Source organism: Anabrus simplex, chromosome 5, assembly GCF_040414725.1.
Source record: "Anabrus simplex isolate iqAnaSimp1 chromosome 5, ASM4041472v1, whole genome shotgun sequence".
Classification (NCBI taxonomy): Eukaryota; Metazoa; Arthropoda; class Insecta; order Orthoptera; family Tettigoniidae; genus Anabrus; species Anabrus simplex.
Window position 1 is genome coordinate 119,593,857 of NC_090269.1, and position 16,890 is coordinate 119,610,746.

The 16,890-nt window shown below is 39.2% G+C and overlaps 1 protein-coding gene across 1 annotated transcript in view; it reads left to right on the forward strand.

The window, feature by feature from the left end:
- LOC136874677 (aldehyde dehydrogenase, dimeric NADP-preferring) overlaps nucleotides 1–16,890 on the forward strand; it is a 145,652-nt gene that overhangs the window by 100,298 nt on the left and 28,464 nt on the right. Inside the window, exon 9 of the mRNA XM_067148315.2 lies at nucleotides 5,680–5,815. Coding sequence (XP_067004416.2) covers nucleotides 5,680–5,815 — 136 coding nt within the window. The remainder of the gene's footprint in view (nucleotides 1–5,679; nucleotides 5,816–16,890) is intronic.

Here is a 16,890-nt window from a genome sequence, read left to right on the forward strand (position 1 = left end):
CTTAGAGATCTTCAAGTCATCTAGTACTCTGTATGTCCAGCTGGTAATGATGATGATGGGGTAGAGAGTGCAAAATACAATGATGGACATTGGAATGGCAGCATCTGTTTGCATGGTCTATTACATATCCGTGCAAGTAAATGATTACACGGACATGCTCACAGAAGCTTAACCTTCTGCTACTTGAGGCTTCAAATTTCCTTGTGCTGCTGAATTCATTGGAGTCTTTTGGCAGCACTGGAACATAGCAGGTGTTATCAGATGTCTTTACAGACATAATGAGCAATGTGCCATGCCATGAGTACAGTACCACTGTGCCTTTATACTGCTGAATGGCTTGAACTATACTTGCAAGAAACAGATTGGTCATTTAGCCAACCTGCAACAAGATTTTGGACAGTGCATCAACATTTCTTGTGATGACTAGTCTAAGTACACAATGAGAAATTAGGTTCCGGATCATCTTATGGGTCCACAGCATATGAAGATCAGTCATCAAGCAGATTTCAATTGCAGATCACACCTCCACTGCAATTCAAGTTGTAGTTGCAGCTAGAATCTCTATTTGAACCATCAGAATCTTCTTCTAGTGGTAGGTTGTGACTGCACACATTCCTGTTGGTAAAACAAATACAATGACTTATTACATTCATACTGAAATCAGTTGCATTTTCCCATCACCACTATCTCTTCATCAATTTCTACCTCAATATTCCGTCTGAATTATAAATTTTGGCCAGTGTCTACATAACCAGAAGTACAGTTATCTTTTTTAGGGAAAGATTTAAAGATGTATAATTCATATTAGTATTATTAGAGTTGGTGACTGTTCTATCACCCTGATAGTAGTAAGTTACTTGAATTAGTTTTTAGTATAATTGTTGGAAAGTAAATTAAAGTATGGTCCAATATGATACTACGGTACTGTTTGTTAGTTACAGTTTATCTAAGATGGAGGAGAACGTGCATTGTGTTGCATTGCCTCTGGGAAGTAAAGCAGGTCTACTCATGGTTGATTACTGCAAAGGCTACTGCTACTTTGTTTCTCAACAGCCCAGCTTAGCCCTGTTGCACTATCTGTACTCAACAGTATACCCATAGATTGCAGTATGAAAAGGTCTCATACACACCCTATATTCACACTTGCGCTGAAATTGCATTTTTTTCGTGTGTTATTAAGGAATGACAGTTGATATAGCATCAACAGATGCAGACCTGGATGTACAGTTGCTGTCTTAGCAACATACGGTAGCGAATTGGACTACACATCATGGCTTTGTTATCTTCCTTATCACCACTTTGCTTTTTGCGTAGAAGAGAGACTTGCCCTGTATAGATCCTGAGTCACAGGATATGACCCTTCGACTGAGGTCCAAATGAAGTGACTTTAACCCTTTCCTGCCCACATTTTCACTCCGGTTATCCCCAGGTTTCAACCCATTATTTAGGAAACATTGAAGCAGAGCACATTGTTTCAGAAAAAGTTAAATATTATAAAAACTATTGATTACAATGTATTCACATTTTCAATAATATTATAAAACATACCATTGCATCCATTTCTTTATTCATTGAGTCATAAGGTTGTTGGTTCAAACCTCCACCCCCTGCTGGTGATACTTGACACTGGGGTAGGCTGTATTTCTCATGTTGTCTGAATCCCACTAAACCAATAATCACGTGATTCTGGAAGTGGAATGATGACCATATACTGTATATCAGATTTTATTTCCTCTGAGCAAGTGCCTTCCCATTCTGTATCTATTTTACTGGAATGCGCCTGTTTGATTGCTGTGTTGATATATACGCAATTGGTTATGTCATTGAATAGATTGTCTCCTAACATATGTAAAAAAAAAAATTATCTATTTCTCATAATACTCTTTCAAAATTATGGACAGGTTCAACATCATCCATATAATCATTTGGAGTAACGAAACGAAATGTTTGTTATCTGAACTGCCGCCGTATCTCCATCAGTTCTGATTTCTTGATATCTGTTTTCACTTATATCACTGTTATCACTAAAATTATCTTTGTTGATATGTTATTTACTCACTAAAAATTCACTTCCACCCCTACTCAACGATTCTGTGTCATTTCAGCTCGGTTTCAATATCTGCAGTATTCAATCCTGTCATGTTTACGAACGAAACAGCTGACCCGTGCTCGCAAAAGCTCAAGACAACTTCAAGACAGATTATCACTCTTCTTTTATTGCCTGAGCCTTGTAGATTGTACTGCGTGTTCATAAATGCCTTATAAACAATTCACTACAGAAAAAAACACAAAACTTTTGCATATATCGCACACGTGTGCAGATAATGCAGTCTGGCGCTAAGGGCGGGAAAGGGTTAATGAATGGTTACTGAGAAAATTAAATAATAATATCTAATAATGGAAAATACAGTTAGCTGCATTATTGTAGTGGATATGCTAACAGAGACAGTAAGTAAAGAAGAAAACACCAGGGATGGTGATGTTTGCCGATGATGTGATATGCACAGACTCGCAAAATGCAGAAGTATTACCAGAGGACTGGAGAAAAGCTCTGGAGGATTGTAGTATGAGGGTCAGCAAAAATAAGAGTTTATGAGCAGTGAAAGCCATGAACAATCTATAACCTTACAAGGAGTGAGCACACCATAAATGACCAAGGTGATCTCGGAAGTGAAATTTCAGCCAGAATCCACTCTGGGTGGAATGCTTGAAGAAGGGTTTCCAGCATATTCTGTAACAAGAGGATTGTAGCCAAATTGAAAGAGAAAATCCACAAGGTAGTTATTAGATAAGCATTCATATATAGAGCAGAAATGTCACTTGTCACTAGAGGGCTGCTGCGAAAGATACGTGTTGTAGAGATGAAGATGCTGAGATGTTCATGTGGACTGACCAGGAGAGATATAGTAAGGATGAGACAATCAGAGGAACATATCATAGGTAATAATTTTCATCTTATTCCGAACTGAAGAGCATTATAATACAAAACAAAAGCTAAAAGGTTTCCAACTATTCATTATTATTTATTGTAACCTAAAAATAAATAAAAAAGTTACATATATTTGATGACGCCCGTTTTGGCCGTGCTAGAGACCATCATCATTCAAAATCATTAAAGTTAAGGCAAGACATGAATTATAGATAGATAAAATTTATGAATATCGAATATCAACGCACGCTTGAATGGTATTGAATAGGTGATGGAATTAACTGCAAAAGTTAGGGAAGCAAGATTGAGGTGGTTTTGCCATGTTAAGAGGAGAATGAAAGACTATTTGGGAAGGAGGGTAATAGGCATGGCTGTGCCTGTTAAGAGGAGAAAGGGAAGACCAGAAAGAATGTGGTTGGATTGTATAAACAATTTTCAGGGAATTAATCTACACTTAGTGTGGGAATAATAAAGCTGAAGAAGAAAACGGTTAACTGCAAGCGTGAAGAAATTCATAATGAATCATGGGCTCATATTTTCTGTGTGATTTTAAAACAAAACAAAACAAAACATCCTTGAGACTGAACATGCATTCCTTGCTCTCCAGACATGTGTGATAACCCATTCTACTAGAATGACCAGCTCTCCACAGAGAGAGAAATCTCTTTTGTCTTTTAATCAAGACCCACTCTAAGGGTACGTTTATGCCGCAGCTTTGCTGCTGGCACATCACCAAGCCTCGCTGCTCAATGTTAGGCGACGATGAAACAAACCATTGGATCTCAATCGGTGCTTTTATCCTGGAGCTCAGGGTATCGCTACACTGTTCACCGCTATCCTCGCCACATCGATAGTCTCAAACATGTTTGTTTTTAGAGCCTGGCACATTGCCAGCTATCCTGTAACTCGGACTGTACTAGGTTCTTTCAAGGTCACCCGCTCTTCCTTTCTTCACGCTGTATACAGATGTTCTGTGATCACGTGCTGTCTTCGAACAAAATGCGATTTGGGACTAGCGGCATGTGGATGCTGAGTTTCAAATGGGATAAATGGAGTGATGAGATGACGAGCGGCCAGTAGACTTTGTTTTCCGTTCTATGAGGGATAGCAGCCTGTTTTAAAAGAAGTTTCTATTTGTTTGTAATTTTTTTTTTGTAACTACTCTTTTATTCTATTGACTATGTGTTTTTCTATCTCTGTGTATTTTTAATTTGAATTCAATATATGATTTTACTTCAATTTTATTACATTTTACTCTTTTTAATTTTAGAGGAAAATAAGGCATTGAAAATTAGATCCACTGATTATTTTAAATTCATAATAATTTTGTTCATCATTATAATTTTTCTTATCTTATTTCAGTGGGTTAATTATAACTTTCGTGTCATCTAGTACCATCAGGAGCCTATGACCTAGATGTTTGCCCATTTTAAACAACAAGCATCATCACCAACATCAAACTATGGAATTAATTGGCAAAAGAATGTGGAACAATTATGTCAACTTTGTTTTATGTTTTTATTCTTGCTATTTAGGGAACCTCTTATCAGTACAAGCAGGTGATTTGTGTGAAGTACCTCATTTTTCATGGAAAGTTCGACAGTTTTAAAAAAAATTGTAAATACATTTTGTTTAGGAGACCTAACTAAAGTCAGAATCAGGCACTCCATAACACCTTTTTTTTTTTTTACTTTATGCAAAAGTGCACTATTAAATTATGAAATGAAGCATTTGTAACTTCAGTCTTCAATCTATTGCCACAGTAGAAAAGCACTGAAAAATCCAGGTGAGGCATTTTACACTTTTTATTACACATTCAGTACACCAAGTTATTGTAAGATACACTCGCCAACAAAACTGTGACTCACTCGTTAAAAGAAGCTCTGAATTTATTCCGCACTTCAAAAGATTCAGCTGGCTCTGCGTTGTTCCTCCCTGATGGGGTAGCTCTTTGAAGTACGTCTTCGTAGGCTTACATGTTCAGCCCCTCTATACCTATTATCACATTACACAAAATACAAACAACCTTGACTATAATTTCTGCTGTTTTGAATTTTTAACTACAACTGAGAGCTGCCAGCAGCGTGTGCATGGGACTGCTGCAGGGTAAAAGCTCTATGGCGAGCAGCCTGGCTATAAACAGCAGCAAGGTGCTAGGGCGAGCATCCATGTGCAAGCAGCGAAGCTGCAGCATAAATGTACCCTAAGAGAAGCTGTCCTGTTGAGCCTTTTTCTAAGATTCAAAAACAGATAGCAAGTTTGAGTATCATATTGACAAATTAAGAATTCTCAGTTTGAGTTGGAAAGCATTGTAGTTCAATTCCATTTAAGTTATTGGACAGCTGTTGTAATGTTGATGTAAGCAAGTCTTGATACATTTGCATTTATGCAACTTAAAAGCTTTTCAGTGTGTCAAAAACATTTTAACATACCTGCATATTTCTTTATATTAACTAAATCAACACTGAAAAGTATGGCTTCCTTCTTAACAAATTTGCATTTATGATATTTGACAACAGTACATTGTCTGAGATTCTGCACTGTTTGGGATTTCTCGCTTTTTATTGGTGGTTAGAATGCACACTAAGTTTATTGCAGTGAGTTTTTGCAGTGGCTTGTATTCATAGCTTCTGGTATTGCCAAATATTTTCTATAGTTATCTTTTGCTAACATATAGGTTATAAATTACCTGATTTGTGCTATTTCATTCTATTGCATTGAATTGTTTCACTTTTTCTTTCTATTTTCAGTTGAGACCCTGCCATTCGGTGGTGTAGGCCATAGTGGTATGGGAGCTTACCATGGTATATACAGTTTCAACACTTTCACCCACAAGAAAAGTTGTCTAATTAAAAACTTCAATCTAATTGGTGAAAAGGTGTCTTCGTAAGTATTTGTTTTCACACTTCCATCGATATGTACCTTCCGTACTCATTCTCTACAGTGGTTTTCTGTTACTGGACCACCTGAACTATGAATAGAATTCACATGATTAACTTACAGTATATGTAAGGAAGTTACTTGAGAGGTGTTCTTTTCTTAGGCTTGTGGAGGTCTACAAAAAAACCATTCTCTCTTGATTCTATAGACTTTGCCAGCTTCATTTGCCTTTTACTAGCATACCATGAGGCATTCTGTTAAAATAATAAGGAATGGAAAAGAAATGTGAGCTAACATACATAGTCATTTCTCGACTGAGCATAGATTGAATTCTTCTCTCTTTTGCCAAGCGTCCTCTTCTATAAATATTATAGCATTTAGGGATATTACCCCGGTTATGATTCAACCTAGAGATAATGAAATGAAATGGCGTATGGCTTTTGGTGCCGGGAGTGTCCGAGGACATGTTCGGCTCGCCAGGTGCACTTGTAATAAGGTGCAGGTCTTTCTATTTGATGCCCATACGTGACCTGCATGTCATGATGATGGAATGATAACACATACGCCCAATCCCCACGCCAGAGAAATTAACCAATGATGGTTAAAATTCCTGACCCTGCTGGGAATCAAACCCAGGACCACTGAGCTTGATAGCTGCAGTCGCTTAATTTGCGGCCACTGTCCAGTATTTGGGAGACAGTGGGTTCAAACCCCACTGTTGGCAGCCCTGAAGATGGTTTTCTGTGGTTTCCCATTTTCACACCAGGCAATGCTGGGGCTGTACCTTAATTAAGGCCACGGCTGCTTCCTTCCCACTTCTAGCTCCTTCCTGTCCCATCGTTGCACCTGTCTGTGTCGGTGCGACATAAAGCAACTAGCAAACCTAGGACCCCTGTGACTAAAGGCCAGCATCCTAACCATTTAGCCATGGAGCCAGACAACCTAGAGGTAATAAAGCTTGATGATATTACATAATCAGCAGTACAAACCAAACCAAGTAATGGATGCCAAGTACTGAAGCTTTTTAGTGCCACATCAATATACGAGGAGGGATCAAATATAAACAGGATTTTCTTTTTTATTTAAATTAATTTATTGAAAAACACAAGGAAATTACAATTTACTTTTCCACATAGTTTCCTGCTTTGGAAATGCATTTGTCCCTGTGTATGGGCAGCTTTTTTATGCTCTCATTGTAAAAAAAAACAGGGTCGTGTCACCAGCCAGTTGTGCACGAAGTCTTCCATACTCACGTCATCTTCAAATCATTGCCCTCCTAGAGCTTCTTTAAGCGGTCCAAACAAATGGTAATTGCAGGGCGATAAGTCCAGGCTGTAAGCAGGATGATTAAGTATGGCCAGTGCATTTCCTGTAATTTGGAGACAGTTACAGCTGCAGTATGGGGCCGTGCATTGTCGTGGAGGAAGATGACCTGTCAGATCGGTTGGTCTCGTCTTTTGCAGCGATATGCAACTCTCTCCTGTTCAACAGCTCGCAGTAGTGATCAGCGTTGTATGTGCGTCGCTCATGCAATAAAATCAATCAGCAAAATGCCTCACCGATCGAAAAAACAATTGCAAGAACCTTGCCAGCTGACAGTTGAGTCTTGGCTTTCACTGGTGCTGCCTCCCCTTTCCTCTGCCACTCCTTACTGGCTTGTTTGGATTTGGGAGTGTAGTGGTGGACCCATGTTTCGTTGCAGGTAAAGATCCGACTCAAAAATGCATCACCTTCTTCCACAAACCTTGCTGTAAGCCTCTGACAGACCTCCAAACGTCTCAACATCAGATTTTTGGTCAAAAGGCAAGGAATCCATCTGGAACACACTTTACGGAACTATAGGTTGTTTGTGACGATTGCTTGACAGCTTCCAATACTGATTCCAACTTGTTCTGCAATTTCTGATACTCTCGCTCGTCGATCGTCATCAGTAATGTCTTTAACTGCACAAATGTTTTCGTCTGTAATGCTGGTCCGAGGACGCGATCGTGTTGCTGATTTTCCACACGTTCCCATCCTTCCATGAAATTTTTATGCCAGGCAAACACACGTGTCCTTGACATTGTTTGATCACCGAACTGTGCAGTCAATCTCTGGCAAATTTCCGTCGCTGTAACTCCTTCACAAGCAAGAAATTTTATGATTATGCATTGCGCAGTGGAGGGGTGCACCTGTTGCTCTGACACCATGAGCGTTACTAACGAAACGGCGGGAAATATCTAACAGCATACTCTCCCCACTCCTAATGGTACCGCCTAAACATAGCAGAAGTGTGGGGCCAGTCCTACGATCTGTTGATGTTCAGGAACAAAAATCCAGTTTATATTTGATCGACCTTCGTACAGTGCAAACCACCGCCGCCGCCACCACCACCCCCTGCTCCCCTTTTGGTCAGCTATCCAGGCTTGTATCGTAGCGTATAAAAGAAAGTGCGAGTACTTCTCTGTGCACCCGTACACTTGCCATTGTCTGCAGCAGGCAAGTTGCTAACTGATTTAATTGTTAATGCAGTACCTTTTATTGCTCACAGAAGTTATTTATTTTTAACGTTTGTGGATGTGTGACTGTTCATGTGACATTACTTTGATTGAAAATGCTTCATACCTCCTTGCAGAATAAGATGAAGGCAATCTGAAGGTCATTGCTTATAGTTTATACATTGTGAATGGCTGAATCTATTATAAACGTTCAAAAACAACGCTCTACAACTATTTTCATAAAGGCACACAGCTAGTTGGCTGTGCAGTTAGGATTGTGTAGCTGTGAGCTTGCATTCAAGAGATAGTGGGTTTGAACCCCACTGTCGGCAGCCCTGAAGATGGTTTCCCCATTTTTACACCAGGCAAATACTGGGGCTGTATCTTAATTAAGGCCACAACCTCTCCCTTCCCACTCCTAGCCCTTTCCTATCCCATCATCACCATAAGACTTATCTGTGTCGGTGCGACGTAAAATAAATTGGAAAAAAATCTTACATTACATAGCACAGTACTACGATCAGCTACCGTAGCAAGCGCTGCTCTGCGGCAGAACCACTGAAACAGGTGAAATGAGCACACTTTCTCTTCTATATGCTATGTTTGCATTCTCTCATGTGGATGATCAATCATTACTGGGTTACTAGCTTGCCATACAGACTAAGTCAGAACTCTTCCTTTTATGTCCCAGACATGTTCATTGGAAGAGAGGTTTGGGATCATGCAGGCCAAGACAGTTATCAAACACTTCTAAGAGCATGTCACATAGTACCATCAGCAGTTTGTTGATAAGCATTATCCTGCTGAAACAGTGCAGCACGTTCATATTGCAGAAACGGCAGCAGGACATCCTGTCCCTAAAATGGAAATGCAGAGAGATCACAGATTTAATGAGCCGCAGACACGTTCACATCCTATGTCTAAGTGAAACACAAGAGTATTAGAGGATGAATATAAATTATATTGGAGGTGGAAAAAATAAGTGGCAAGGAATGGCATTGCTTTCGTCCTCCATAAAGACATTGATAGTATCTCAGATATCACCTTCATCAGCGGGAGACTAATCAAAGCCAAGGTGTATTTAAAAGGACGAAACGTTACTGTTGTTGAAGCCTATGCTCCCAGCAGGGTTGTATTGAAGACAAAATAACAAGCTTCTTAGAAAAAAACTAGAAGGTATCATTTATGAAGAGAATGCGATGGTAATCAGGAATTTCAGTGCCCAGGTAGGAACTGATAGAACAGGTAATGAAGGAATCTTAGGGTGTATGGAACTGACAAAAAAACTGACAAGGAGAACTTCTGCTTGATTTATGCACACAAAATCAACTTGTGGTAAAAATTCCTGGTTTCAGATAGAAAAAAAGTAACAGCCACAAGATTGCAAGATATGGGTATAGCTAGAATGACCATTGCAGGCCTATGACAGATTATGTAGTAACTGATAAAGTAGAAGAAGCATGCAAGATGTTTAAAGTATTACTAAGGGAATGCCTTGATAGTGACCATAGATTCCTTGTTGCAGACCTGAGAGGAATTAAAGCTATCTTTACAGTAAAAAACACTCAAGGACCATGTAAGGAAGGATGACGTCAGATATGGGCATTTAAAGTGAATGCCTGGAAAGGATGGTTGAAGGAAGAAGGCCAGTGGGAAGACCTAGGAAGAGATGGCTACACCAACTGAGAGACGATGTGGAGAGATGAGGCGGGAACTGGGATTCAGTGGTGAGAGAGAAGGCACTTCTGGACAGACAACGATGGCAAAAGCTCATTCAACACCACCCTACATGGCACGCTGGAGGGGTTCTGTGATGATTATGATTACAGTAACCAAGGGAAAAAGACAAAAAATGAAGGACCGGAAACAAAAATCTTGAATTCAAGCTACCAGTAGCAGATCTGAGAAAGGAAAATGTAGCATGGAATGACTTCAAGACAAGTTTTGTTAGCAGTGCAAATAAAATATGTGGAAGAAACAAGCAGTAGAGTTAATGAGAAAAGAACATCATGGTGGAATGATTAATGGAAGATGCAATTGCAAAGAGAAATGAGGCCTAGAAAGCCATAGATTTATCAAAATCTAATGAGAGGAGCAAGAGTGGCCGCAGAGATAATAGTAGATTTGAAGAGATTGCAAAACTATTTAGACAATGGAAATTAAGACAACAGGGTGGGAAGAAAAGAAGAATTTATCTCAAACATAACCTTATTTTCATGTAGGCCTTGTCCATGACTGAATTAATTTGTTATGAAATACCCAATTAAAACTGTTGCCAGTCACAAGTTTTATTAATTTAATTAATGCATTTTAGAGCACTCTGTTGTCAGGTGGTGATACCAAGGATACCATTCTGAAGAACTTTAAGGGAGTTGGAAATGGAGAACTACAGGTTTTGGTATTTGCGAATGACATAGCAATATGGAATGAAAGTGAGGAAGGAGTAAAAAGTAAACTTAGTATATAGAGAACTATGTTCCAAGAATATTGAATGAGAGTGAGCACAATTTTGCAACCTGAAATGCATTGTGTAATACAAAATGCAACTTGTGATTGTTAACAGTTTCAAATATTTCATAACAAAATCGTTGTCATAATCATTTCTCTCTTCTACCTCCTGCTGGGAGAAATATTGAGAGAAATTTACCTTTAATTTGGAAGAGCTCATTAAAGAGAATATTAAATTGCTGCATAGAATTATAAAAAGTAAGTGATCTAGCAAAGATCACAGCAATACAGACAGCTGATGGGACTGTAGTCTACACTATGAGAGACATCAGGAACATGAAATGGTATTTTGAAAAGCAACTTAATGAATCTGATGAGATGTGTGCCAGGGAAGATAGAGAGACAAGGACATTTCAATTATGTGAACAGAAGATCGTGAGTCCTTCATTAGATAAAAAGTGGTAAGTCAGCCAGAGTAGATGGAATTACAGCAGATACCATTAAAGTTGCTGGTACACCTGAGATACAGTGGTTGTACAGAGTCCTCAAAGCAGTATGGAATGATAACCAGGTACCAGAAGATTGGATAAAAGGGGTTTAATTCCTATCTGCAAGAAAGGTGAAAAATATAGAGGTATTACTCTTCTTTCCGTATGGCCTTAAGATTACAGAGATCATCACTGAAGTAAGAGTGCGAGCAATACTAAGAGCCCGTCCTAGAGGAGCACAGCCAATTTTATATTTGCCTTGAGGATGCTGGCAGAAAAATACTGGGAAAGAGGAAAAGGCCTAATTACAGTAGTGTGTTTATGCACAGTGGAAAGGCATACAATTATATCTCCAGATCAGTCATTTGGAAGAGTATCCGATAACTTGGAATGCTTGAGTACCTCGTCAGCAAGATTCAAATGTTGTATACAGATTGCAAAATTTGTGTCCATATTGGAGACGGTAACTCTGAATACTTAGACACAACAAGGAAGTGCCCTCTCACCTGTTCTGTTCATAGCAGTTACGGATACCATTCCTAAGGACTTAAAGAGAATAGAAAATGGTGTTTGCGGATGACGTTCCAATATGGAATGAAACTGAGGAGGGTGTACAAAGTAAACTTTATATGCGGAGAACTAAGCTCCGAGAATACTGAATGAGAGTGAGTACAACAAAAACTATGGAGATGAAAATTAGCAGGGATAATTCGAGTTGCAACATACAACTGCAAAACCAACAGGTTTAAGTAGAAAACCACTGCAGATACCTAGGCAGCATGATAGCCAGTAATGTCAGGTTGAGTCAGAAATAATGAACAGAGGAACTAAAGGGTCCAATTTCTACAGTCTCATGCCACATTTACTATTCGACAGGAAGGTTCCACTAAGAACCAAATCACCCAATACAAGTCATGTCATTCCTATTGCATGCTAACATCCGTATTGAACTGAGAATAATATATATATATATATATATTATATATAATACGGACCAAAAACATGAAATTCATAACCATTAATGATGTAGCTTACCAGGCAAAACAGAAAGCCTTTCAATATCTAGGCCTATTTTGTGAATATATTTTAGTATTGAAAAGGTGGAAACGTTTACGTTGTTATTATTATTACTTATATATTATCAAAGGTCCTTAGCAAGCCTCAAACTTGCAAGGTGAAATTTCTTAGAACTGCCCTCCAAAAAACACAACTTGATCATACAAAGAACAAAGATATCCGAATGAACATATGACTAACTGAACCTCTGGAGAAAAGGTTAAGGACATCCAGGCTTAAATGGTTTGAGCATGTTGAAGAATAGGAATACCACATGAATATGGAAAAAAGACTGACAGAAGACTGGTAGGAAGACCAATGAAAAGGTCAAAGAACCAACTGAGGGGAGATGTTGGGAGCAAAGGATGGAATTGGTAATTTGTCACAGGTAATGAAACCTACTGATGGGCAATGTTGGAGAGAGCTCTTACCCAGAATGCTGGAAGGGTGCAATGATGATGATGATGATCCAATCGGATGTGGATAGTATAGCTCTGTGGTGTGAGGTAAATAGATTGTATATAAATATTAAGAAGTGTAAATATATAAGACTAAGCAGAGCTAAACAACCACTCCAAAACCAACCTACTCTATGTGGAATCCAACTGCCAACTTCTAACTCCATCAAACTGCTCGGTATTCACATTACGGACAATCTGAAATGAAATAAACACGTGGAGGAAGTGAGGTGTAAGGCATACCGGGCGCTAGGTTTCGTCCGTAGATGTCTCTCGGGAGGAAGAAGTAAAGCCCTACGAACGGCTTATATTTCCCTTGTGTGGCCCATACTATTATATGGCCTTCCTTCCTGGCATCCAACTACAACGGAAAATATGAGGAAACTAGAAGGTATCCAGCGACGAGCAGAACGTTTAATTAACAAACACATCCCCTTAAACACAGCCAGGTCATTGCCACCAGTGAACTCGTTATGTACACAAATAGATGTAGCCTTCCTTAGGAAATCCCTGACAGATAACACACACCTCTTCCCTTTCCACCGCCTGCAGCTCAATTACCGCTCTGTTAAAAGAGGCCAAGGAGTTACTCTTGTCCCTCCCTTCGCTAGAACAACCTCATATTTAAATGGGTTTTACTCAAGGGCTGCTCGTACGTGGAACCTTATACCATCTGAGGTAAAGCTACTTCCTCTTCCTCACTTCCTCCGCGAAGTAAAGAAAATGTATATGTAAATATAAACCTATATGTGATGTATATAACTTGTATAAATTAGAATTGCAAGAAGGATGGGTGCAAGTACAGGTGTATGTGGGCGAATGTGTATGCGTGCGTGTGTGTGAGTGGTTGTGAATGAGTGTGTATACAGGGGTCTGAGTGAGAGTATCAATGGCTGGGTGTTCTTACTCTAATATTTTCAGGATAAATCAAGATAATTATTATTCTAAGGGTACAGTGTTTGTAGTGTAAATATGTAAATTTAAAATTGTCTACATAAGTTTGTATGTAAATATTCAGTAGAGTTTATGTACACATGTGGAGATGGAGGCACTTCCGTGTATGTGGGGCTTGCCCTTTCTCCATCTACCACCCCTAAATTGTACATGTACAATTTAAGGAAAATAAATAATAATAATAATAATAATAATAATAATAATAATAATAATAATAATAATAATGATGATGATGATGGGTTAGTGTCCTGGATGCAGCAGGCATGGTTTAATGGACCCTTCACTAACACCAAAGGAGAATGGAAATTTTAACTCATTGTGTCCCTCATCATGATACCGGAAGTTGGGCCCATATGTCAGTAGTGAATACACTCTGAAAGATGGCGTTCACCAGGTCACTGGTACACATGATTAATTAGTTTCATTTTCCGCATTGATAGGTAACATGTAATATAGATAAGAAAAGGTTCCACCTTATCAATACCAATTTTATTTATATAAGATTAACTTACAGGACCGGTTTCGACTTTTTGAACAGTCATCATCAGCTGTACATTGGTACCTTTACATAAGTCAAATATTGGTTGAATTGCCTTTCCAAATGGAGAAGTTGTGGGGAAGGACTTTGTCCAAACGTTCAAATTGGGCATGTTTAAGAGTAAAAATTGGTTATATGGTACAATCTAGATAGTTGAAAGCGAGTTTGGTTTTTAGACCTCAAATTCATGTAAATTAGCTAATTTTTAAAAAGTACAGGTATATTAAACACTCAAAAATGCATAACATATGTTAAAATCACATATTAAAATATACAGTGCGTGTTAAAATCCTTTATAATGGCTCAGATCACTTCATTGGAATGGATTTATACGTCTTGCGTATGTCTATATTCTTGTTTGAGTCCAATGTAGATGAAGAATGTCAGTGCTTGCGTTCATGGGCAGTGCTCTCGTAGGGGTTCTACTATATATTAAGATATATCTACTTGTATATATGATAGGTTTATCATATTGTTAATAGCAATTCCAGTATATGAACGGAGGTAAATATGTGCAGCTGTGATTGATACATGGACTAGTATTGAATGTAGTCTCCATTGTGCGTGAATATTTCAGATGCAGGTTGGTGGGTCTTTTCTCGTCTATAATATTTTGCTAGTGTGTGTCTGTAAGAGACAAAAGTAGTGTGAGAAAATTATAATCTGAAAAACATGCCTGCTTGTGTGTGTGTGTTAACGTGATGAGTACTTACTATTGCTGTCGTGGTTGGGATGCGTTGAGTTTGGCTGCCTGGCGTGTACTGTATCATGCTTTCTTTGGGCTTGTGTCTGCTGCTGTAAGGGGGATGGAGGGGTGGGTGAGGAGAGTTACTGTCGTAGGGGTAGGGGTGGAGCTGGGCATGTTGGTCATCTGCGCTGTAGTGCGTGCTGAACTCTGTTTGTTGATTATTTTGAAGTAGTGGTTTTTTAAAGCGGGGATGTTTTTATTAAATATGGTGTTGGTTTTTTTTCTGTAATTTCGTTTATGTTGTAATTAGGATTGACGTATTGATCTAGTAGTATGTACAATGAGTTATATTGAGCAAGGGGCCTTTAGGGTTTATATTTAATATTTTCATATCATTTGCAATGTTTGTGAAGCTGTGTTTGTATTCATCAGTGTGCTGGTCTATTGTGGAAAAATGATTATGTTTTACGGCATTTATGTGTTCATTATATCGGATTGCGAAGTTCCTACCGGTACGTCCTATATAGCTAGTCTCACAGTTGTTGCATCTGATTCGGTATACTCCTGATTGATGGTACTTATTGTTACTGTTGATTGTCTTGGTGTTGTGTAAGATGTTAGTGCTATTATGCGTGGTCTTGAAGGCTATTTTTAAGTTATGTTTCTTAACACATTGCTGACCGGATGTTTGAGCTTCTCACATACCCTGTGGACCGGACATCTTTCTACTAAGCATAGTAGGGTGCACTTGATTATCTAAATGAACGTAAATATTAAACCAGTAAAGACTTTATCTTTAAAGTTGGTATGAGTACTCAACCAATGCCCACCGAGCTCGATAGCTGCAGTCGCTTAAGTGCGGCCAGTTTCCAGTATGATATGGATGTTGATTCCCATAGGGAATCTGAAATATTTGTCCTGAATGAGTAAATTTATAATACCAATATAAATGGTCCGTTATTGGACATTATAAATTTTCCAGCTAACTCATTCTTGGTTGCCAGCGTTTCGCCCTCGTGTGCTAGGGTGGGCTCATCAGTTGGTACCTAGCACACCTACCAATACGCTGGCTAGTGCATACCGTGGAGGCCACTGCGTAGGCTACCTGGAGCCACCGGCAGTGCCAATGCACTAAGAGACTTTGTCTCATCAGCAAAAATTGATGCCTGCTTGGCCATCAGATGATATGGATGTTGATTCCCATAGGGAATCTGAAATATTTGTCCTGAATGAGTAAATTTATAATACCAATATAAATGGTCCGTTATTGGACATTATAAATTTTCCAGCTAACTCATTCTTGGTTGCCAGCGTTTCGCCCTCGTGTGCTAGGGTGGGCTCATCAGTTGGTACCTAGCACACCTACCAATACGCTGGCTAGTGCATACCGTGGAGGCCACTGCGTAGGCTACCTGGAGCCACCGGCAGTGCCAATGCACTAAGAGACTTTGTCTCATCAGCAAAAATTGATGCCTGCTTGGCCATCAGATGATATGGATGTTGATTCCCATAGGGAATCTGAAATATTTGTCCTGAATGAGTAAATTTATAATACCAATATAAATGGTCCGTTATTGGACATTATAAATTTTCCAGCTAACTCATTCTTGGTTGCCAGCGTTTCGCCCTCGTGTATGCACTAGCCAGCGTATTGGTAGGTGTGCTAGGTACCAACTGATGAGCCCACCCTAGCACACGAGGGCGAAACGCTGGCAACCAAGAATGAGTTAGCTGGAAAATTTATAATGTCCAATAACGGACCATTTATATTGGTATTATAAATTTACTCATTCAGGACAAATATTTCAGATTCCCTATGGGAATCAACATCCATATCATCTGATGGCCAAGCAGGCATCAATTTTTGCTGATGAGACAAAGTCTCTTAGTGCATTGGCACTGCCGGTGGCTCCAGGTAGCCTACGCAGTGGCCTCCACGGTATGCACTAGCCAGCGTATTGGTAGGTGTGCTAG